Below are 22311 nucleotides of genomic sequence, written 5' to 3'. Positions count from 1 at the left end.
TGGTCTCAGAAGGAGAAGTCAGAGATTTGAAGCCTGAGAAGAATTCATCGTGCCATTTGGAGGAAGCCACATGGCAAAGAATACAGATGTCATCGAGGAGCCGAGGGAGACCACCAGCTGATGGCCGCCCAGAAACCCAGAGATCTCAGTTCTATGACCACCAGGAACCAAACTCTGCAAATGACAGCAATGAGCTTGGAAACACGTTTCCCCCAGAGCCTCCAGAGGACGAGAACTAAGCCTTGCCAACCCCTTGATTTGACCTGAGCAGAGCACACACCACCCGGGGCTGGCCTTCTGACCAGCAGACTGTGAGCTAATACAGCCACTATGCCCTGTGAGCTAAGCAGCCATAGAAAATGAATACAGGGGCGTCTGGGTGGCGCAGCGGTTAAGCGTCTGCCTTCGGCTCAGGGCGTGGTCCTGGTGTTGTGGGATCGAGCCCCACATCAGGCTCCTCTGCTATGAGCCTGCTTCTTCCTCTCCCACTCCCCCTGCTTGTGTTCTCTCTCTAGCTGGCTGTCTCTATCTCTGTCGAATAAATAAATAAAATCTTTAAAAAAAAAAAAAGAAAAGAAAACGAATACAGCATCCACAAGCCAGCAATCCATTTCAGGAAATTTATTCTGCACCTATACATGGGTGCATATGAGACAGTAGCTACGGGATTATCGCAACATTGTTGTTACACCGAAACCAAAGCAAACCAACAAATAAAACACCCAAACCCTAGAAACAGCTCAAACGTCCATCAGTAAGAATCGGTGAAATGAATCATTTCTGTCTCTTCAGCAGCGTCATGGACCGTGTTACAAAAGAACGAAGAGGCTCTGTTTGCTGATAGAATTCTCCAAGATGCCTGACAAGTAAAAAAAAAAAAAAAAAAAAGTACAGCACAGTGCATGGAGTTTGTTGTCTTTTATGTAAAAACGGTGTTATGAACATATGCTCATTTTTCGACATGAAGAAGGAAACTCTAAAAGGGTTTCTTGAGGTGCTAATAAAAAGTGGGGACCTATGGAGAGTGGGAGCGAGGAGTCAGAATAGGGCAGAGGAGGCTCAGGGGTGAGGGTGAGACTTTACTCCATGCTTTTTCACTATATTTTTGAACCTTGAAGATGTATTAATGAATGAAAAAAATCAAAAATTGTTTTCAAATGAATCAATGTGGGGGGCGCCTGGGCGCCAAGTGTCCGATTCTTGGTTTCGGCTCAGGTCATAATCACAGGGTCATGAGATGGAGCCCCGTGTCGGGCTCTGCACTCAGTGGGGAGTCTGCTTGAGATTTTCTTTCCCTCTCCTTCTGCCCCTCCCCCCTCTCTAAAATAATAAATAAATAAATACATACCTACATCTTTTTAAAAAATCTGAAATGAATCAGTGGGGCACTTTCTATTCAGAGCTTCTTTCCGGCCTCAGCCTGCTCCCTCGTCTTGCCCCTATGGGCTGATTCAGGGGCATGTCCTCCGTGGAACCCTTGACCTCTGGTATTTCCTCCTCATTCTCCCTTGTGCCTCTGGAGAATTAGAGACAAGAATTCAAATAGCTGTGTCTGAGCAAGTCATCTCTCTGGAACTCAGTTTTCGCATCTGTGAAATGGGGCTGATCGCTCAGAGCGTTGGTGGGCGGTTCGGTGAGATCATTCCCGTCCAGTGACCCGCCCTTAGAAGGCAGCCAGCCGGTGGCAGGTCCTCAGGGCGTCGCGCTGGCTGGGACGGAGGAAGGAGGTGATTTATCAAGCGTGCACTGGATGGACAAGAAATGGCAGCGCCCTTCACTTCCCGCCCGCGTGCTGAGTGACTGTGGCCGGATTCCTTCCCTTCGCTATGAGATGCCTCAGGATCCTGGAGCAAGAGATCTCGTTTCTGCAGCTGCAGACGAGAGGAATGCACTGGAAGAGCTCTCTCTTTTGTAGGCACGGAGAGCGCTCAGTGACCACGGCGGGCTCCCTCTCCCTCTCATTTCAGAAATGGGGTCGTGAGGCCCAGATGGATTGGCAGCTTGTTCAAGGTCACAGGGCATGTCAGAGGCAGAGCCAGGTCCTGAAGGCCCCCGACTCCCACCCACCCAGGCCCTTGACCCGCACGCCTCTCTCTGCCCGAGCACATTTGTGTCCAGACAACCATGTGGCGACACGAGGGACACTCTCCCGGGGCCTCCCCCGTCTTCTCTGCTTCTGGTTGGTGTCACTGAAGGGCTGCTGCCCACCCAGCCTTGAGTTCAGAGACCCCAGGTCCCCTGCTGGCCCTGAGCCCCGCCTGGGTGTCCCCCCACCCCCACGCCCTGCATCTTCCCCCACCTGCAGGAGGCACGGGTAACAAGCTTGTATTATTGGTTCCCCCTGGAGAGAGCATCCCTGGGGGTGGGGGAAAGCCAGTGGGGGGCGAGGGACTTCCCATGAGTTGGGGCACCTGCGTGAGCACTGGCATGACCCCTGACTTTGGTGTGTCGGCTGAAACTCCGAACTCCCAAGGGTCTCCCTCGTCTCATCCTGCTGCTCGCTGAGCTACCGGGCTTGAGGACGTGGCTTGCCCTCCCTGCACCAGACACACGGGGCTCCTGGGTTCTGGCAACCTTCCAGATCCCCAGGGGCTTCCGCTGCCCTTCTTGTCCCTGGATTCCAGGAGATTCCTCAGGATCCTGGAGCAAGATCTCCGTCTCCTGTCTAATCAGTGTGAGATAGGGTCCTGATTGTCGAGCCTTGACCTGATGTAAGAAAGGTGTTCCTTTTAGGAGATGTTGACTGTGTTGCTGACTGGAGAGCCTGTCGCGGTCCATCTCAGGTGTGGACTCACTCCCACGGCCCTCTGCCCGTAGTCACTTGCTCCTGGGAGTTGCGCGAGGCCGTGTGCTCCTGTCCGAGCTGATGCACACAGACAGCAGAGACCCCCTGTGCGGGGTGCAGACCTGTTCTAGCCCCGTGTGACCGATGTAATCTGGTGCTAGTACAGGTCCACCCAAGACGTCCGAGCAGGTTTACACCAGCATCACCTACTTTCAACGGGTTCGACTCACTTTATGTCAGTTTAAGCACATTTGCGTCTACTCAGCTATTCTGAACTCCTGTACGGCCGTTTGGATTTGGGTTCGTTTAATAATAGCAGACCCTGACCTTGCCCTGATGATTCCAAGGGTTTTTCATATATTAAGTCATATAATCCTCACACCTGCCCCACAGGTAGAGACGGTGTCCTCGTTTTACACATGGAGAAACTGAGGCACAGAGAGCTTAAGACACTGGCCCCAGGTTCCCTGGTTACGGAGAGGCAGAAGCAGGATTTGAACCTCTTCCTTCCGGCTCCTGGTCTGCGCTCTGAACCTCGCGTCGGGCTCCAGCGCACAGATGAGCGTTTGAACCACTTCAAGAGGAGTGGATTTGAGCTGAGCCAGTCTGCTCTGTTTTGGCCAACATAAGCTGCTTTGTCCTGGCTCGATCTGCATCCAGCCCTGGATCTGGCACATTCCAGTGGACACACAGATCTCAGACCCCGTAGAGCCTTGAAATGGAAGACCGCTGTATTCGTTTTCCAGGGCTACAGCAACAAACTGCCACAGCCTTGATAACAAGGGAAACGTATCTTCTCACGGTGCTGGGGGTGCAGCAGGTATATTCCCCCTCTGGAGGCTGTCGGGGAGAAGCTGCTTCCGGCCTCCTCCAGCTTCCGGTGGCCCCAGGTGTGCCTTGGTCACATCACTCCGATCTCTGCATCTGTGGTCACAAGGCCTCCCTCCTCTTCAGTGTTGCCCCCCATCTATCTCTCGTAGGGACACTGGCCAGTGGATTTAGGGCCCACCCCGATATCAAGGATGATCTCATTTCAAGATAATTGCATCTGCAAGGACTTTTTTTCCAAATAAAGTAACATTCATCGGTCCCAGGGATTAGGACATGGACATATCTTTCTCGGGGCCTCATTCAACCCATCACGACCACTAGGGTCACATAACAGTATTTCCCCTTAGGGACGCAGCTCTTAAAAGTGACTCTTCCCACTGGATTGGAATTCACCCATCTGTTGGGGTTTTATCACTTTCTGCTCAGGATGGAAAGGCCAAGTGTAAAATGTGCTGGCAGCCGTGGGAGAGCCTCTTGAACTTTTCAAGACCCTCTTATTCACATTCCCGGGTGAGAAGATCAGCGGAAACATCAAGTAACGTGTTTCTGTAAACAGGCATTCAAAGCTTGGACCAGCCTTCTGAGATGTTCGCTGGTGGTCTCACCAAGCTTCCTATCCCCGGGGAGCCTTCTTTACTGAAAGTGATGCTGAATTGAAGGAGGGCAGATAATTAAGAGATGAGGGGGAGCTGTTAACCCCGAATATCCCAGTACTCCGGGGGTGAAGACGGCTCAGTGGTGTCATTACTCAGCACATAGACTTTGCAAGGAAGCAGCACCCGGGGGCCTTTTGTACCCAACTGGCCCCAACACCAGTGATGCAGAAATATTACACAAAAGGGAAAGCTGTGTTTCTCTGCTCGGCATTTTCCCACTCGCACTGACCACCGAAAACCACAAACACTACCAGGTATGAGAGTCAACTTAGCCCTTGCACAAATTTGGCCTCGGCAGAAGCGTGTGTCCAGGTGTTCAGGGCTTGGGCTTGGGCTTGAGGTCCTGTTCGGCCCCCAACAGCTGTGTGGGGGAGCCAGAAAGTCTTTCTGAGTCTTGACTTTCTCATCTGTAAATTGAGATAATTGGGTCACCTGGGGGAAAGGCTAATGCTTGGCACCTGCCACGTATGACAGAGAACAGACTGGCGGGCCAAGGTCGTCACAAGTTCACGGGCAGTGACTCTAAATGGTCACTCCGCACGGCTGGCTCTCCTACTCTGTTTCTCCAGTGGCCTTGGTTGTGATAATGATTTCAAACCTAACCCTTGGTCTTCCACCCCGTCCTCTGCGCCTGTCTCACATTGGCAGTGACTTGCTTCCACTCCACTGGAAAAATGGAAACCATCGGAGGAGCCTCCCTGGTCTTCGTCTGCCGAAATCTACAAACCCATTTCCCCTTCTCTTTGGCCTCCCCGCTCCTCTCAAAGCCAGCTCTATCTTCTGAGCTCTGCCCCCTCCCCCCCCCTTATTTTATCAGGGACTTTGCTCCAGGGTAATCCTTTTCCTCTGTATCACCTGGCCCTCCCCTCCTAGCGGTCAGGACCATTAGCGCAGACTCGGTTTTGTAGCCTCCATAGTTGGAGGAAACGCTCCCGTGACCCTCGTATTCCCTTCCAGCCAACACTCCAGCTTTCCGCTTGCCTTGGCACTAACACGTTCTGAAACGTTGCCTATGATTGTGTTCTCCAGTTCACTGGCTCCCATTTGCTGTTCCACCCCTTCCACTCCAGCTTCCAGCCTCTCTCTTCCACTAAGTCTGCTCTCAGCAAGGTCGCCCGATGTCCCTGTTGCAAATCCAGTGGATGTTTCTCTGTGCTCAGCTCATTCGGCCTTTGGGTCACATTGCACACAGGTCAACTCTCCCTCCGTCTTGAAACACTCTCTCCTATTGGCTGCCTGACCTCTGCTACCTGGCTTCCCTCCTCTCTCCCTGGCCACCTGCTCAGTCTACTGTACCATTCCTCCCTCTCTGCCTAGCTTCTAATACGGGAGCCTACCCAGGCTCAGTCCCTTCCCTCTGTTCCAGTGGGAGCTGGAAACCAGTATAAGTCACACAGTAGCCTAGAGGTCCAAATGTCCCTGAGGCTGCCCAGACTCGGGGGAGGGGAACAGTCTCCAACTCTCAATATAGGAGCAGAGCATTTGTGGCCATCGTCAACCCACCGGGCTAGAAACCCAGAAGTCCTGCTCGGTTTCTCCCGTCTCCCACCCCCCATCTGCTCCCTCAGTAAGTCCTGTCAACACCCCCCACCCCCCACCCCCGACAGACTGGGTCTCAGATAGGTCCACTTCTCTTGTCTCCACGGCCACCAGCCTCGTTCAGGCCCCAGCGCCTCTCGCCTGGTCCCACCGTTGCCTCCTGCCTGGTGTCCCAGGATCCATTTCTGGCACGAGGTCCACTGTTCTCGCCGGAGGGGCGCGAGTGGGGTTTGCTGGTGTGTGTCACATTATTTCAGTCCCCAGTGACATCTCTCCGGTGATCAGAAGTCAATTCAAGCTCCTCACTCCAGCCTGGGGGCCCTCCCAGGCTCATCTCGCCCCTCTGTCCTGCTCCGTCACTGCCCTGCGGCCACGCCGGGCTTCCTTGGAGCAGACCCACCTGCGCCAGCCCTCAGCGCTCTCGCTCGCGCTCCTCGCCTTCCTGGGACACCCCCCCACCCAAGGCTCCTTCCTGTCCTTCAGGTCTCAGCTCACATGTCGTCTCCTCCCCTAGACCCCGCTGGCCACCACGTGACTCCAGGGTCCTACACCGTGTACGCGTGTAGAGAGTGCGTCACTCTGTGGAATGACTTATGGAAACGTTCGTTTGCTCGTTTACGTGTCCGTGTTCTGGTTAGAGCGAAGACTTCGCCGCAGAAGGACCTGTGTCTGTTCGGCTCCACCCTGAGCTCTCAACCCCGGCCACAGAGTAAATGACCAGCACATAGTAAATGACCAAGAAATAGTCATTGAGTGAAGGAGAAAATCCGACGGGACGTCATGCCACGGCACGGTACCACGCACTTCCACGTGGCCCGGAATCTTCTCTGCGAAACCTGCAGCCTGCTACGGCAGCACAGCCTGTCACACAGCCCCGAGGGCGGGGCTTTCCGTCACACAGTCCAAGGGGCCCCGGGAAGGCCAACATGTCATGACATGGCCCACACGCACAGCACGAGGCCTCGCTTGGATCGCCGGGCATCACCACTCTCAGCTCTGGACATGTCCCGGCGGACCACAGCGGGCCACAGAGGACCCCCAGCCTTAGCCGGAGTGTCCTCTGGGACCCAAGCATCGAGCCCCAGGCCCCAAGTGGTGGGCCCTTGGCCGCAGACCTGGGTTCAGCAGAGCACAATGGGCCTTTGTCTTCCCAGAAGGCCCTGCTCAGCCTGCAGAGGAGAATGGCCCATTCTGAGCACCCGGAGCAGCTGTGTAGTGGGGGGTGGGGGTAGCACTGGACTGGGGAGAGGAGAGGAGGCCTGGGCCTCTGCTCTGCTGTGTGACCTTAGGCACGTCACTATCCCTTTTTGCTTGCACCTCCCTTTGTAGAAAGAGAAGAGCGTGAAAAGGCCTCTAACAGTCATCTGGGTACCGATGGGAAACCAAGGCCCAGAGAGAGACAGTATCTACCCAGGGTCACAAGTTACGGAAGACAGAGTTGCCACCAAGCCCAGGCCACCTGCCTCCCAGGAGGCAGAAGGGCTCAGAGGGTCTTGCTGTGACTCTTCACCTGGCATTCTGCCCCCAGGCCCTGGCAGCAGAATGAGACCGAGAATGAGGCACCAGGAAGGGGGGGGCATGGAAAAGGAAAGTGAGGCTATAGCACCCACCCAGCCCTGCCCTTTTTCTCTCCTCTTTGGCCAAGGAACCCAATAAGTCATGAGATTCCACTGGGGTGGGCTGAAGGTCAAAATGAGTGATGACAAGGGACACCCGCCCCCCCCCCCCAGCCATGCTCTTGGCTCTGCAATCTTCCCTGGCTCTGGGTTCCTGCCTCCTGGGCACAGACAGGCAAGAACGGGCAGAGAGCCCAAGCCCCCAAACAGACACAGACACCTACACAGATACACAGACAGCGAGACAGGCACCTAGCAGATAGGCGGGCACAGACAATGACAGTCACACAGCTATACCCACGGACACACAAGCCAACAAGCACACAAATACTGGCAAAGAACACACTGCCAACAAATAACCAGACGCATGACCGACACGCAGGCAACATCCAAACACACAGACAGCACACACATAACAGAGAGACAAGTGGACGCAGACAGACACGCTCAAGCAGAAACACCGCACAAGCACAACGATTCAGATACACACACACACACACACACACACACACACCAAAGATTCACATGGGAGGCCCACAGGGAGCGATTGGGGGCAAAGGACGAGCCAGCTGTCCAGGGCCACAGCCCAGCCCCCAGCCCCAGAACCCAACTGAAACTGGCCCACGGAAGTGGGTGCTGTGAGTATGAGCCCTTCTGAAGGCAGCCTCCATCTCCCACCCCGAGGATGTGCCATTAACAATACCGAGGGGCCCGCCTTGCAGTCGGACGAATGGAGGCTAGACACAACCAGGGACTTCCCAACTAGGAGCGTGTCGAGACCTGTAGTGGGTGACTAAGGATGGCTAGAGGGATAGGAGCCAAGTAATGGCAGGTAGGGAGCCTGCATTCTGGCCGCCAACGGGCAAGTCTGTTCTGAGCCTCGGGTTCCCACTAGGCTTGGTCCTCCCAGGTCCCTGCAGGGAGAAGATGGGCCCGCTCCTGGCGTGTCCCTGCTAGTGCAGGGGGCCCTGGGACATTGCTTTCCCCCACCACCACCCCGTGCCCTACAGCAGGGTGACTCCCTGCCCAGTGCGCCCTGGCAGGGGGTAACCCAGTTACAGATGCCCGTTGTCCTGGTCCTCTCCCCACCCCCAGGAACTGGCCAGCTGAGGATATCCCTGGGCTGGGGGAGGGGTGTGGAGTGGTCAGAGAGAGGGCAAAGGGAATCCCCATGCCTGATGTTCCCCCTCCGTGGGCAGACTGTGAGGCGCGGGTCTGGGGATGGGGGAGTCTGTCCAGGTGTCATCTTTCATCCTCCCTGCCCTTAGAGTCCCAGAGCCAGGGACCCAACCTGCTGGAAGAGGGGATTGCGCAACAGAGAGGTGAAAGGTGATGGCGGGCCTGGCGGGACAGAAGCCCCATTGTTTGGGGCCCAGGCCAGCCCGGGCAAAGGAAGGGTTTATGCCCCAGGCAGGAAGGGGGGCTCTGTGGGGGGCACCAGCTGCCAGAGCTCTTGCCCTTGGGCCCTGGAGGGGGACAGGTGCCAAGCAGGACGCCCTCAGGGTTGGTAGAGGGGGCAGTGCTTGGCAAGGTGCCCGGGCAGCCTGAGCAGGGCAGACCCAAGGAGTTACGGGGCAGGGAGGTGGCCCCCACCCCACACCCACCCCACCCCCTCGAAGGATGAGCCGGCAGGGTCCTCAACCATCTTCCAGATTCCAGTCATTCCTGGGAATGGAGGCGGCTTGGGACGGCCCCAAGCCTGGGGGGTACTATGATGGAGGGTTGGGGGGGTATGACTGTTTTTATTACTGAGGGGTTGGAGAGGTTCTTAGAGATTTTTGCTGCCCACACCCTCCCCATCGTTTCCCAAACTTAGCTCCAAAACTCAAAACTCGGAGTTCCTCCGCCCCCAACCTTCCCTTCTCCCCTGGAGCCCTCAGCCAAGCGGTGAAGCCCACTGGGAAGTCCTTACCGGCGTCAGACCACAATCCTTTCAGCTTCAGTTGGAGTTCCGCCCCCTAAGGGAACCGCTGTCACAGGTCCCAGTTCCAGAGTGACAGGGCTCCTCCAGGTGTGAGCCAGCGGGGCCCCTCCTCCTGCAGCCCGGCCGGCCCAGGGCGGCGCTGCGGGCGGGGCGGTACAAAAGGCGGTCCCGCCCCGCACTCCTCGCTTGACTTTTTGAGCGTCCCGTGGTCGCTGGAGCCGGGAGGCGGAGGCGCGTGGGGCAGTGTGGGCACAGCCTGTCACCAGGTAGGGACGCTCCCCTGAGCAGAGGGGAAGGGGTGTATGCCAAAGGAAGGAACAGAGAGGAGGAGGCAGGCGGAGGGAGCAGGGAGGGCTGGCAGAGAGGGAGAGTGGAGGGGGGAAGAGGGACACAGAGGAACACGAGCCAGGGGGACCCGTGTCGGGACTGGAGGTTGCAAAAGGGTAAGAGGGACCCAGATAGGAGAGAAGAACTCCGTCCAAGCTACGGGTGTGGAGCCAGGGGCACCAAAATCACCACAATCCCCACCTCCTGTCCTTGAAGGTCCCCAGGCAGGTCAGAGAGGAGCTCCGTTTCTGGCTCAATCCCCTTCCTGCCTGGGGACACAGGAATCAGGGTCTCCGACCCTGCCGAACCCTCGCTGAACCCCCTTGGACTCAGAGCCGCAGGAAGCTGGGAGATCAGTCCCCAGGGTGCCGGGGAGTCTCAGCTGCCCACCACCTCTGACCCCTGACATCTGCGCTCCCTGGGCCCAGGAGGCACCATGTGGCGATGTCCACTGGAGCTGCTGCTGTTGCTGCTGCTGGCTGGCGAGTCGGCCCTGGGTGCCCGGCGGGGTCGTGGGCGCCGCGAGCTAGCGCCAGGCCTGCACCTGCGGGGCATCCGGGATGCGGGCGGCCGGTACTGCCAGGAGCAGGACCTGTGCTGCCGCGGCCGCGCTGACGACTGCGCCCTGCCCTACCTGGGCGCTACCTGTTACTGCGACCTCTTCTGCAACCGCACCATCTCCGACTGCTGCCCTGACTTCTGGGACTTCTGCCTCGGCGTGCCACCCCCCTTTCCCCCCATCCAAGGTGGGCACCAGACGGCCAGGAGGGTGGGTCGCTTAGTCAGCCCCAGACTCAGCAGGGCTCAGAAGCAAGGCTGATGCATTGACATTTCCAAGGGAGGCTTTGTAGAATCTGGGAGAGACCCCGCCCCACTGTCTGCACCTCTGGGAAGTCCCGCTCTGGTCTAACTTGCATCTCTCCAGCAAGACTGAAAAAGAGAAGATCCTCGGTCAGTGGGATTCCCAGCTGGCCCAGGAGAAAGGCAGCCTCCTGCCCTTTCTCCCAGTCCTGTCTCAATGCCAGACAGGGAAGGTGCTGGCCCCGCCCGCTGACTCACCCGCAGGCTGATAAAGCCCTCAGGGGTTGGTCAGGCTCATCTTAGCCATTCCTCTGCCTTTGCTCAGGATTCTCTTACGGGAGGTGGCTGGTCACGCCTGGGAGGTGGGGCGAATCTGTTCCTGCTTTCAGCCGGTGTCACCATCTTTCCCCTGCCCTTGTCCCTGTCCGACAGAGGAATCATTTGAATCCCTTCCCCCAGTTCTGCAGGCCTGCGGGCCTGGGTTGTCATCCCAAAGTGCTGTGTTATCTTACGGAAGTCACTTGCCTTCTCTGGGCCTCGGCTTCCCCATGCCCCTTCCACTCCCCATCTCCAAGTTTCAAGTCATTTAAATGGCAAAGGATCCAGGGAATGTTGTGGCTGGCGTCCAAGTGAAGCAAGAGGGATCCAAGTTGGGGTCACTGAAGAACTTCCCAGGTAGCAGTTGGTATGTGACCGACCCTGCCGGAGAGGACTTAAGAAGTTATAGTTTGAGTTTAGTTTCAGTGAGGGCTGGGCCATGTGTGTGTGTGTGTGTGTGTGTGTGTTTGGGAGGATTCGGGACACCTGACTTCTGAGGACCTGGCCCTCTTGTCTTCTCTGGTCTTGGTTCCACTTCTCTTCTCTTCCCTCCCCCCAGGATGTACGCATGGGACTCGCATCTATCCAGTCTTGGGAACCTACTGGGACAACTGTAACCGTTGGTGAGTGTTTGGGGCTTGGAGGGGCCTTGCCTTGTGGACCCCATGGCCTACAGACATGGTTCCAGTTCTGTCCCTGTCACTTACTTGCTGAGCTTCTGTGTCCTCGTCTGTAACACGGGGATTTTTACCCTGACCATGTCAGCTTAGAAAACAACATTCTAACGGCATTCCCCAGGAGCGGTCAGCCACGGATGCCTGGCTCCAGGTGTGGCCCCTGAGCTGGGAGCGGTTCCCTGTTCCTCCTGGCTTGGGCTGGGCTACTGCCCCTCCCAAACTTTCTCGGTGTCACGGGAGAATCCGGAGAAGGGGGCGCCAGGAAGGAAACCTCTGACTGCAGCATCCGCTGCCCTGGACGGGATGAGGGTCAGGGATGGCTGAGCTGGAGGCCAGCCAATCTGTAGCGGGGGGCCTTCCCTGGAATGTGGCCCCCCTCCCCACCATTCCGCAAGGGAGGGAGGATGACGAGGGAGGGAGGGTGGGAGGATGACAGGTCAGGAGTGCCCCCTACTCTAGTCTGAGTCCTGAGTTGGGAAGCCAAGAGGGGTTGGGTAAGGAAGCCTTGAACGCCTGATCAAAATAATGGGGACCCTGTGGCTTTGAGGAGGCGGCCCTGCACCCACTCCACCCCATGCCCTCTTTGCCTGGGACTGAGAGGCCCCAGGGAGGAGGAAACTTTTTGGAATGCATTACACATAAGCTGTTTCCATTGCCTCACCGTGAGGGGTGCTGGGTCACAGTGAGAGCGGGGACTCATGAGATTCGGCGTGCATCTGGCTGAGAGAGAGAGTGTGTGTGTGTATGGTGTGAGTGTGTGTTCATCACGCATGTGTGTTCAGAAAGCTCAAGCACGCCTGCATGACCCTCCTGCTCCTGGTAGGATGCCTCTGGGCATGGATGGGTTAACCTCTTTCCCACTCCTATCCCTGGGGCCTGGCTGCCCTGGGCCCCTCTGGAATGCTGGGATCTGCTGCCACCAGCCCAGTCTAGACCTGCTTGGGCAGCCCTGGGGGCAAAGGGGGAGGTGGCAGGAAAGGAGTGACCAGCCCACTGGCCTGCACTGGGTGGCTCGGTTCCCTGTGCTTGACACCTGAGCGAGGGAGGGTGCGGGGCAATGTCTGTGGGCCTTCCAGGCTGTGTGAGACCTCGAGGAATGCTTCGAGAGTCAGAGAGGGAAGGGGAACGTGAGGAGAGCCTCCCCTCCCACGCAGCCTCCGCCAGCCCTCCCCAAAAGTGCCCCCGCCCACTCCGGGGACTGAAGAGCCCAGCCATACTGGGTTTGTTCCCCTTGAGGCTCCTTAAAAGGCAACAGGGGAAGCAGGGAGCTTCGCATCTTGTAATAGCAGAGTTATGAGCTTGTAAAAGCACCGTAGAATTTGCAGAATTCCCTGCTCATCGACACCTACTGATGAAAGACCTACTATGTGCCAGGCACTGTGCTGGGCCAGGTGGACACAGATGGGGCAGAGGGTCCTTGTCCTTGCAGTGAAGCTTCTGGTCCTAACGATGAAGGAGGCCCCACACAAATAAACATCTTCCCACCTGTGACGGGTGTGACGGGGGAAGGAAATAATGGGGGATCCTGGTTTAGGGTGGAGTGGGGGCAAGGGAAGGCCCCCCAGGAAGGGAGATGGTTATGCTGATACCCGGGAGGCGGCCAGACAAGGAGGGAACAGGGGGGACCAGCTCGTGGGAAGGCTGGGAGGTGGGACAGATCTCACCGCAGCTGGAGCTGTGATGTGGGGACAGAAGCCCCAAGGAGGTGCAGGCCACGTCCATGGGTCTCATGAGCGGTGCTGGAGCCACTTAGAGGCACACAGCCTGACAGACGGCGTGGAGAGATCTCTGGGGATGGACCGCGGGGTATGCCGTGGATCGCAGAGAGGGGCAGGGAGCCTGGGTAGGAAGCCGTTGCAATGGTCCAGGTGACAGGTGAGAAGGGACTGGAGGAGGGGGGTGGCAGTGGAGGGGTGAGAGGCAGGTGAATACAGAACCTTTCATGATGTGCCTTCCCAGGATCTGCTGGCAGCGGGCGTGGCAACTGGGGGTACACCACAGACCTCGAGTTCTGGTTTGAACCCCTGGGTGGACAAGGAGGCGTGTCCTGAGTTGCGGATGTTAGGGGAGGAGCAGCCCTGGGGAAAGGCAGTCTGGGCCATTTCAAGCTTGAGATACCCCAGGAGGAGATGTGAGGAGGCCGGGTGGATAGGAGTCTGAAACTCAAGACACCGGGAGGCTGGGGGTTCCCGGAATGGAAACACTAGTCGCAGATAATGATTCTCGAGCACCCAAGGTGGGCCAGGCCCCGTGCTAACGGCTTTACAGGCTTTTGTAAAGCCTAAATCCTGGAAGTGGGGGGGGGGGGGAGGGATGATTCACGTCCTCAGGGTCACATGACTCATCAGCGAGGGTCAGAGCCCAGGACTTGAATTTCAGGAGCCGGGCTCTTAGTCACTTCACGACACTGCCTCGGTCACTCATTTACCCAAGAAATATTTCGTGGGGTGCCTACGATGTGTTGGGTTTAGTTTTCTAGGCACCGAAGATACCAAACAAACCCTGCCCACCGGGCCCTTAGTGTCTATGAGGAAGCAGGTATCAAGAGCGCGAATAGCGAACTATACAGTGTGTCGGGTAGCAACGACACGCTAAAGAGAAAATGAAGCAGGAAAGCAGGAGAGGAAGGCGGCCAGGGCAGGCCTCCCCGAGCAGGTGACTTCTGAATAAAGACTTGGAGGAAGTGAGGGTGAACCTTGGGAATGTGGGAAGAAGAGCAGCTCAAAGGCCCTGGGGCAGGAGTATAGCTGTTGTGAACAGTCAGGGGAGCAGCCTGGCTGGAGCCTCAGGAGCCAGGACTTGGAGGAGGGGGTCACAGAGGGGACAGGAGGACAGATCATGCAGGGACAATCTTGTTAGCACGGCAGGGACTCTGGCTCTTAGCCTGGGGTGAGAAGCCAAGAGAGGGTTTGGGCAGGGGGATGACATGATATGACTTGGGTTGAACAGGGTCATCCGGCAGCTGTGTTAAAAAATATACTGAAGTGGGGGTGCAGGGCAGAAGCGGGGAGAACAGTGGGGAAGCCGCAGCAGAATCCAGGGAAAAGGTGACTGGCCCATGATGGCTGCAGGAGGAATGAGACGTGGTTTGGATTCTGAATGTGTTTTTAAGGCAAAGCCAACAGGATTTGCCCATGAAGCCGATCAGCACGTGAGGGAAGGAATCAAGGGTGACTCCCAGGCTCTTGGCCTGAGGTTCAGGAAGGATGGACATTTTCCACAGACCATAGGGAGAGCAGGCGTGGGAGTGGGGGATCAGAAATTCAGTCTGGGATGTGCTGTTAGACACCCCAGTGGTGATACTGTGTAGCAGCAAGATTCCTGGATCTGGAGAGATCTGGGCAGCAGATACAAACTTGAGAACTGTGAACTTGAAGTTGACATTGAAAGCCACCAGGTTGAACGGGATCACCTAGGGCTTCTCCCATAACCGCTGGCACAGGATCTCAGGCGCATGGTGACTTCTGAGGCTCCTGCCCTTCAGAGGATGCCCAGCCCCCCTCACCTCTTCCTTCCCTCCTGCTCTTCTAGCACCTGCCAGGAGCAAGGGCGGTGGGAGTGTGACCAGGAGCCATGCCTGGTGGACCAAGACATGATCAACGCCATCAACCAGGGCAACTACGGGTGAGAGGCCCTGGAAATGACCCCACTGGGCACAGTCACACTCTCACCCAGATCTCATGCACATGGATGCGAAGCCAGTATGCACATCTCCCACCCACAGGCACCTACCTCCGGGACCCCCAGCCGTGGCCGGTCTGTGACTTGCATCCCTTCTCTTTCAGATGGCGGGCTGGGAACCACAGTGCCTTCTGGGGCATGACCCTGGATGAAGGCATTCGCTACCGCCTGGGTACCTTCCGCCCTTCTTCCTCTGTCAGCAATATGAACGAGATTCACGTAAGTCCATCCTTGCCCACAATCCTGCCGTCTCCCCATTGCTTGGGACCCCAGGAACCCTGGCACGCTCCTTCCTGCTCCTCCAAGGGCCTGGGCCTAACCCCCTCCAACAGACTGTGTGTTCCCGGACAACTCACTCACCTTCTCTGGGCCTTAGGTTCCTGCCCGTAACTGGATGTGCTAGCAGGAAGGCTCGATGCTCAGATTCTGGGTTTTGTGGTCCCCGCACAAGCCCCTTGGTGGCCTCTCCAGCCTGGGAAAAATGCTATTCCTTCCAGTACAGCTGGGTCAGGCCCCAAGGGGCCAGGAGGTCACCTTGGTATTTTTGGGAAGGGAAGGACAGATAGTGCTCTGGCTAGAGAGCCAGAATTCTCGGAAACCAGTACTGACTCCGTGGAACACCGAGGGAGGAGGGGGCTTCTCCCTTCCTACCAGTGGGACCCTCTACGGGGAGAAACGGAAACCAGACCTGAAACAGTCGCAGGGTGAGGAAGGGGAACTCCAGCAGGTCAGGGCTGGGCCACAGGCTGCAGGGTCTGTCCCTCAGTGGTGGGCAGGGAGGAGGTAGTCGTGGGCCAGAGCCACCCTCCCCCTGCAGAGGGACTTGAGCTCAAGGCTAGGGTGACCAGACCCTGCCCCTGCCCTCACTCCCCTGGGCCTCTGCTATTTTCTGCCTCCTGCTATTTGCCTTGGCCGCCTGCCCGGTCACAGGACCTTACTCCTTCTTCCCTCCCCTGCCCTTTAGGGCCTGAAGCCCAAGGTCCTGGTAGGAAGAAGGAAGTGTCAGATCAGAAGGTGCAGAGGAAGGACAAGGCAAGGGTTAAGAATGGAAAGTGGGTGACCCTGGCCTCGCCCCTTCCTTGCTGGCCTCATCCGTACAATGGGACTAGTCACCCCCACCTGACACAGGGGAGGCACTAAATGGTGCTTGGGTCTTCCACGCAAGTCAGTGTGGAGATTGCCAGAATCCCTCAGCAGCAGGAATACTCAAGAACAAACCGCAGAAGGCCCTGGACTCTCGGGGGCCCTTCAAAGCCACGGGCCCCTGAAGGGTCGGCCAGGGCAGAGGCAGGAGGCAGACGGACTGACTCTTGCTTTGCAGACAGTGCTGCGCCCCGGGGAGGTGCTGCCCACAGCCTTCGAGGCCTCTGAGAAGTGGCCCGACCTGATCCATGAGCCTCTGGACCAGGGCAACTGTGCAGGCTCCTGGGCCTTCTCCACAGCAGGTATGTCCAAGGGCGGAGGCTGGCGCAGCGCGAAACGACGGCCAGGCCTGAGCCCCCTGACGGCCCTTCTGCCTCCCCCACCAGCCGTGGCGTCCGATCGCGTCTCAATCCATTCTCTGGGCCATATGACACCTGTCCTGTCGCCCCAGAACCTGCTGTCTTGTGACACCCACAACCAGCGGGGCTGCCGCGGGGGGCGTCTCGACGGGGCCTGGTGGTTCCTGCGACGTCGAGGGTGAGCTGCGGAGGGTGTGGGCAGGGAAAGGGACGTGAGGCCGGGGCCTCAGGAAGGCAATCCGCAGGAAGGGCCCGGGCCATGCTTCTCAGGCTCACCGCCCTTGCTCCCTGCTGCCTCTCCTCCAGGGTCGTGTCTGACCACTGCTACCCGTTCGTGGGCCGTGAGCAGGACGAGGCTGGCCCGGCACCTCGCTGTATGATGCACAGCCGGGCCATGGGTCGGGGCAAGCGCCAGGCCACTGCCCGGTGCCCCAGTAGCCACGCCCATGCCAATGACATCTACCAGGTCACTCCTGCCTACCGCCTCGGCTCCAGTGTAAGTTCGTGCTTGGTCGAGGGGGCAGAGGCAGGGGAGCCGGGAGGCTGGCCAGAGGCTAGAGCCTCAGCCCTGATGGCTATGCTCCTCCCCACTCCCAACCCTCCAGGAGAAGGAGATCATGAAGGAGCTGATGGAGAATGGCCCTGTCCAAGGTAAATGCCCCTCGTCCTGCCTCCTGGTTCCAGAAGCTTGTGTCTGCTGGAGACTGGGCACAGCACAGCAGCACGAGTGGTCTGTGTAGCACCGAGCAGCAGACCCGCTGGGGCTGGGAGTCAGGGGCACCTGTGGGGGGCACTTACAGTCCTGGTATGGGTCTGGGCGCGCAGCTCCGGACCTGTGCTGACGGGCTGAGCCGGCCCTACTCTGACCTTGGCCCACAGCTCTCATGGAGGTCCACGAGGACTTCTTCCTGTACCAGGGCGGTGTCTACAGTCACACACCAGTGAGCCTCGGCAGGCCAGAGCGGCACCGCCGGCATGGGACGCACTCGGTCAAGATCACAGGGTGAGGGGCTTGGGGGGCGGCGGAGGGGATGGGGCAGCAGGCCTTTCGCCAGGGGCTCTGAGCCGCCCTTGAATCCCTGCCACCGGGCTGCAAAGCCCCCTGTCGAGGAGGAGGAAACCAAGACAAAAAAAGAGGAGGTTCTCGTCCAGGGTCGCACAGAGAGGTGGGGGCCTTTTAAGGTTTTCTAGGCGCTGTTCCTTCCTTTCACACTGGGATAAAATAACTCCCTTGAAAGACAGACACGGATCCCAAGGGTGGCTCAGCCTCTCTCCATCTCAGCACCTACCCCAAGTCTACCTGCCTCACAGACTCCCCCCGCCCCCAGTCCTCAGTTCCCCGCCGGCTATACCCAGAGATGTTCCAGTCAGTGATTCCAGTTGTCCAACCATCAAATGTGGGAGCTTGGGGCCTCCAAAGTACCCCTGTTCTGGGAGTCTCTTCCTTGTGGCTCCTGGCACCCGCCCCTCCCTGGCTCCCCAAGCAAGGAGGGAGGGAAGGCAGATGTGTGAGGTCCCAGAGAACTGGTCCCCAGGATGCAGAGCCCTGCAGGGAGGCCCAAGTTCTCCCCCTTTTTGCTCACCCCCTTCGGTTACCCCTTTGGTGCCCTCCCCCGACAAGGGTGCTAGAACATAGACTTCCAGAGGTGGAGGCTGAGGGAGGGAGACAGTGGTCTGGAAGCGGAAGGCCCCTGGGGTTCCAGCCTCTGAAAGCAGGTGGAATCAGCTCCCTTCTCCCTCCGTGGCTCTGCCCCCCACCAGGTGGGGTGAGGAGACGCTGCCCGATGGAAGGACGCTCAAATACTGGGTGAGTCCCTGCGCGGGGTGCCCTGCGGCTGCTGCCTCCTCCCCTCCCCCCATCCCAGGGCCCCCCTCACCGCCCCTCCTCATTCCCAGACGGCGGCCAACTCGTGGGGCCCAGCCTGGGGCGAGAGGGGCCACTTTCGCATCTTGCGCGGCGCCAACGAGTGCGACATCGAGAGCTTCGTGCTGGGTGTCTGGGGCCGCGTGGGCATGGAGGACATGGGGCACCGCTGAGGCCCTGGCACCGCGCCGGGCCAGCCGGCGGAAGAACCCCTGGGGCGGCGACACCGCCCCGCCCCTCCCGACGCAGCTCCGGGCGCAGGCGGGCGCAGGCGGGCGCCTGGGGTCTAATCCCTGCGCGGGTTCCGCTGACGCAGCGCGCCCGGCCTGGGAGCCGCAGGCAGGCAAGGCTGGCGGAGCCCCCAGACCTCCCAGCGGGGACTGGGCAGGGCCTGGCCCGGGAGGAGCGGGCCTGCAGATCCCAGGCCCCGGCACCCCCGCTCAAGACCACTGAAGCCAGGACACCCCCAAGTCTCCAGCCCCACCACCCTATCCCACCCCACCCTTGTACTTTTATTCTCCAAAGATATTTATTTTTCTTTTCGCTGTTTTTAAAAATAAAAAGAGTATTGATAACTGTGGTACCTTGGAACTTTGGGGAGTGGAAAGCCAGGCCAGAGATGGTGTGGCATATGGCTAGACAGCAGAAAGGACCGCCGGAGGCCTTGCTGGTTGGCACGGGTTGGTAGACTAGAAATCTTAGCCTCCATTCAGCCCTAATTGCCAGTGACCCTGGGCGCTGACCCACTTGGAGGTGGGGCATGGATGGCATGTCCTTTGGCCCCTAGAGAGACATGGGCCCGTGGGAACCGCCTTTCAGACGCTGAGTCAGCACTGCCTGGTGGGGGGAAGCCGTACCCACCCATCAGCAGAACTGGCGCCGGTGCCCAGCAGGCAAGGGGGGCACAGCCCCATAGTGGCTGGAGCTTCTGTCTCTGCAGATCAGCCTCTCCAAGCCACCCAGGCGAAGCCCGCCTCCACACCCCCACAGGTGCCTGGGCTGTACTGGGCCGGCCTCTCTGAGCCCTCTGCCTACCCCACCTCCCCAGGCTCCCAGTGCCAGCAAAGTAAGCCTAGTCCTCAGCCTACCTTTCAAGGCCATCAGGACCCACCGCTCCAGCCTCCTGGCCAGAGCTCTTTGCCCAGTGTGCAGACAACTCCAGAGTCTTCACTGCTACCCGAATGTCCAGCGCACTTGCAGACGGACAGGAGTTTGCACATGCTCTTCCCCAGTCCAGATGCCCTTCCATCCCACCCACCCCTTGTCCCACTGCTCTTTCAAAGCCAACTCCAGGATTCCTTCATTCGGATAGTAGCCCAGGGGACTGCTGATGTGCCAGGTGTTGTGCAAGGGACCCATGCTTTCCCAAACCACCCGCCCCGCCCCTCCCCTCCCCAGCATGGCCTCGGCACCTCCTCCCTGGACTCATCTGGCCCTGCCCTTTCACCCAGTATTTCACTTATCTGAGAGCCTGCCTTCCTCCTCTGGGCTGGAAGTTCCTTGAGGGCAGGGACTGGGGTCCCGGGACCTGGTGTAAGGGGGCGTTACCGTTCGTGGAATGGTTGCGTGAATCTGCCCTGTTCTTCCCCCTCCCCTCGGCTCCCAGGACCCCAGCCCAGCCCAGTCCTCCGGGAGCTGATGTCCCTTCCTCTCCAGGAGCCCGGGGAGGCTGTGCCTGGCGGCGGGGGCTTCCCGGGGCCGCAGTTGTCCTCGCCCCCAGCCCCAGCGGACCGGAAGCCTAGGGGCGCCCGCAGGGGGAGCAGCGGGAGGTCCTCCTCCCCGGCAGGCAGCCCCTCAGGGCCGGCCGCGTCCCGGCATCACCTGAAAGGAATGCGGGGCTCCCGATAAGCGGACGCCTTTGTCTCATTTCCTGTTTGCCAGGACGTCCCGAGCCGGCTCCCCTGGCCGGCCCGCCCGTCCCCAAGGAGCCAAGGCCGGCGGAGGCCCCCGGGACGAGGGCGCGCCGGGGGTCCCCCAGCAGGGGCGGCAGGGGCGCCCGCCCACCTGCCCCCTGCGCGGCTTCGGCCGCGGGGACGCGCCCGGCTGCTCCCATCCTGCTAGAAAAACCCCGTCCAGCCTGGAATTTTCTACAAGGACCTTTGGCGGAAGCAATGCGGGGTGGGGAAGGGAGGGGAACAGGGGCGCGGCTGCGTCCCGAGGCTCCGGTTCTGCCAACCCTGCCAGGAGGCGCGGCCCGAGAAGGGCGGTCAGCCCAGGCCTTCCTCAGTTCTGCCCGAGGCCGAGGAGCTTCAGGCCCGCCAGAATCCTCCTGGAGCGTGAGAGGGTGCCTCAGTAACCTCCATCAGCCACCCCTGCATCTCTGCTGTTGGGAATTGGCCAAGCGAAGCAAACTTCTAGGGCTCCCAACCCATACCTGCCCTTGGGTGGCTCATGAAGAAATCCTGGCATCCCGGTCCCTTGTGTTGTGTCCTGAGGCCACCCCTTCTTCTCTCTGGGCCGAGGGCTTGGGTCTTTAGACAGACCTGGGTTTGAACCCCTGCGCTGTTGGTTACACTGGCCATGGCTCATCTTGCCGTCCCAGAGCCTCTGCTTCTCTCTTCAATGGGGATGAAAGTACTCATCTCTTGGTGGTGTCAGGAGGGTTACAGGAGACAGAGGGTGCCAAGCATCCAGCACAATGCTTGGAACTTATTAAGGGCTCAATAAATGGCAACAGCTATAATCATTTTAAGGGCATTGGGCTTGGTAATGCAAAGGCTTTTTATAATGAGCTGAACATTTATTGGGTGCTTACCCACAGCCTTCCATGTATGATCTCCCTTCATCCTAGAAACAGACAAACTCCTATTTCCTTATTTTGCAGGTAAGGAACAGAAGCATAGGAGAGTCTGAAGGTTGGTCGCTGCAGGATTCAAACCCAGGCGGTCTGAATCCTTGCGCTAATCGGCCTTGTGTTAGTAGTGTGGACGACTGGGAATGATAGTCCCACGTCCCTTCCCAAGTCCTTCCCCTGTTTGGAAAACTCTCCTTCATCCTTAAAAACTCAGCTCAAATATGCCTCCTCTGAAAAGGCGCTCCGGGGCCCCATCTTCTGGCCCACCAGGGACTCCAGCCTACGCCCTTGGAGAGACAGAGTACCTGTTGACAACCCTTGCTCCCACAAAGGGATGAGACAGGACGTTTGTTTCTCAGCCCCATCCTTTCCCATCCACCAGACGTCCTGCTTGGGCATCATTCTGGTCTCCTGTGGGGCTCTGTGGGGTCCCAAGGCACCTGACTGTCCTCTCCCCGGGGCCGTTGACTTACGTCGCCTCTCGAGTACCGATGCCTCACATCTTCCTGGTATCTTGCCAAAGCCCCGTCCTTGCCTGGTGCCCATTAAGGGAAAGGAATTCATGCTTACCGAGCCTGCAGTGGGTCAGGCCTTGGGCTGGGTGCTTCACACGCTTTAGCTCATCGGATGCTATGCACATCGCTGCGAGAAAGCATATCTTTGGAAACCAATCGCAGCCCGAGAGGTGACTCTCAGAATCTAAGGGAGAGGCGAACTTCTAGATTGGGAGCAGAGCTAGTGGGCCCTAGCCAGCCAGAACCAGGGACCCACACACTGCTGGGACTACTAGACTGTCCTTCTGTCTCCTCTGCCTTTCTCTCCACAGACTTAATTGCCGTGAGGAAGGATATGGGGCCCGTGACAACTCCTGAACCTTTCGGCCCAGAGGCATTTTCTCAGCTCTGATTCAAAACAAATCAGAACAGACCAGGGAAGGCTTCTGATTGGCCTGGCTGGAGTCAGGTGTCCGCCTGTGGGCCAATCGCCTGTGGCGGG

At 58.5% G+C, this 22311-nt stretch overlaps 1 protein-coding gene and 1 long non-coding RNA gene across 2 annotated transcripts; one reads left to right on the top strand and one right to left on the bottom strand.

Annotated features, from left to right (window-relative positions):
- Positions 1-606: 606 nt before the first annotated feature.
- Positions 607-15302, bottom strand: LOC123782258 (uncharacterized). Its single transcript, XR_006776946.2, has 6 exons — positions 15207-15302; positions 12839-13498; positions 10738-11191; positions 9340-10608; positions 1349-1516; positions 607-859 (listed from the first exon to the last, which is right to left on the bottom strand). It is a non-coding gene; the product is annotated as an uncharacterized LOC123782258 (long non-coding RNA).
- On the top strand, positions 10115-19096 carry TINAGL1 (tubulointerstitial nephritis antigen like 1). The gene is made up of 11 exons (XM_045782339.2): positions 10115-10424; positions 11357-11420; positions 15006-15098; positions 15260-15374; positions 16477-16600; positions 16685-16835; positions 16964-17153; positions 17263-17308; positions 17537-17660; positions 18419-18464; positions 18554-19096. The coding sequence occupies exons 1-11, from the start codon at positions 10115-10117 to the stop codon at positions 18692-18694; spliced, it is 1404 nt and encodes a 467-aa protein (XP_045638295.2). The 3' UTR covers positions 18695-19096.
- Positions 19097-22311: the final 3215 nt, after the last annotated feature.

Source organism: Ursus americanus, chromosome 33 (assembly GCF_024610735.1).
Source record: "Ursus americanus isolate L20-20 chromosome 33, mUrsAme1.1.p, whole genome shotgun sequence".
NCBI lineage: Eukaryota > Metazoa > Chordata > Mammalia > Carnivora > Ursidae > Ursus > Ursus americanus.
This window is presented reverse-complemented; position numbering and strand designations above follow the sequence as displayed.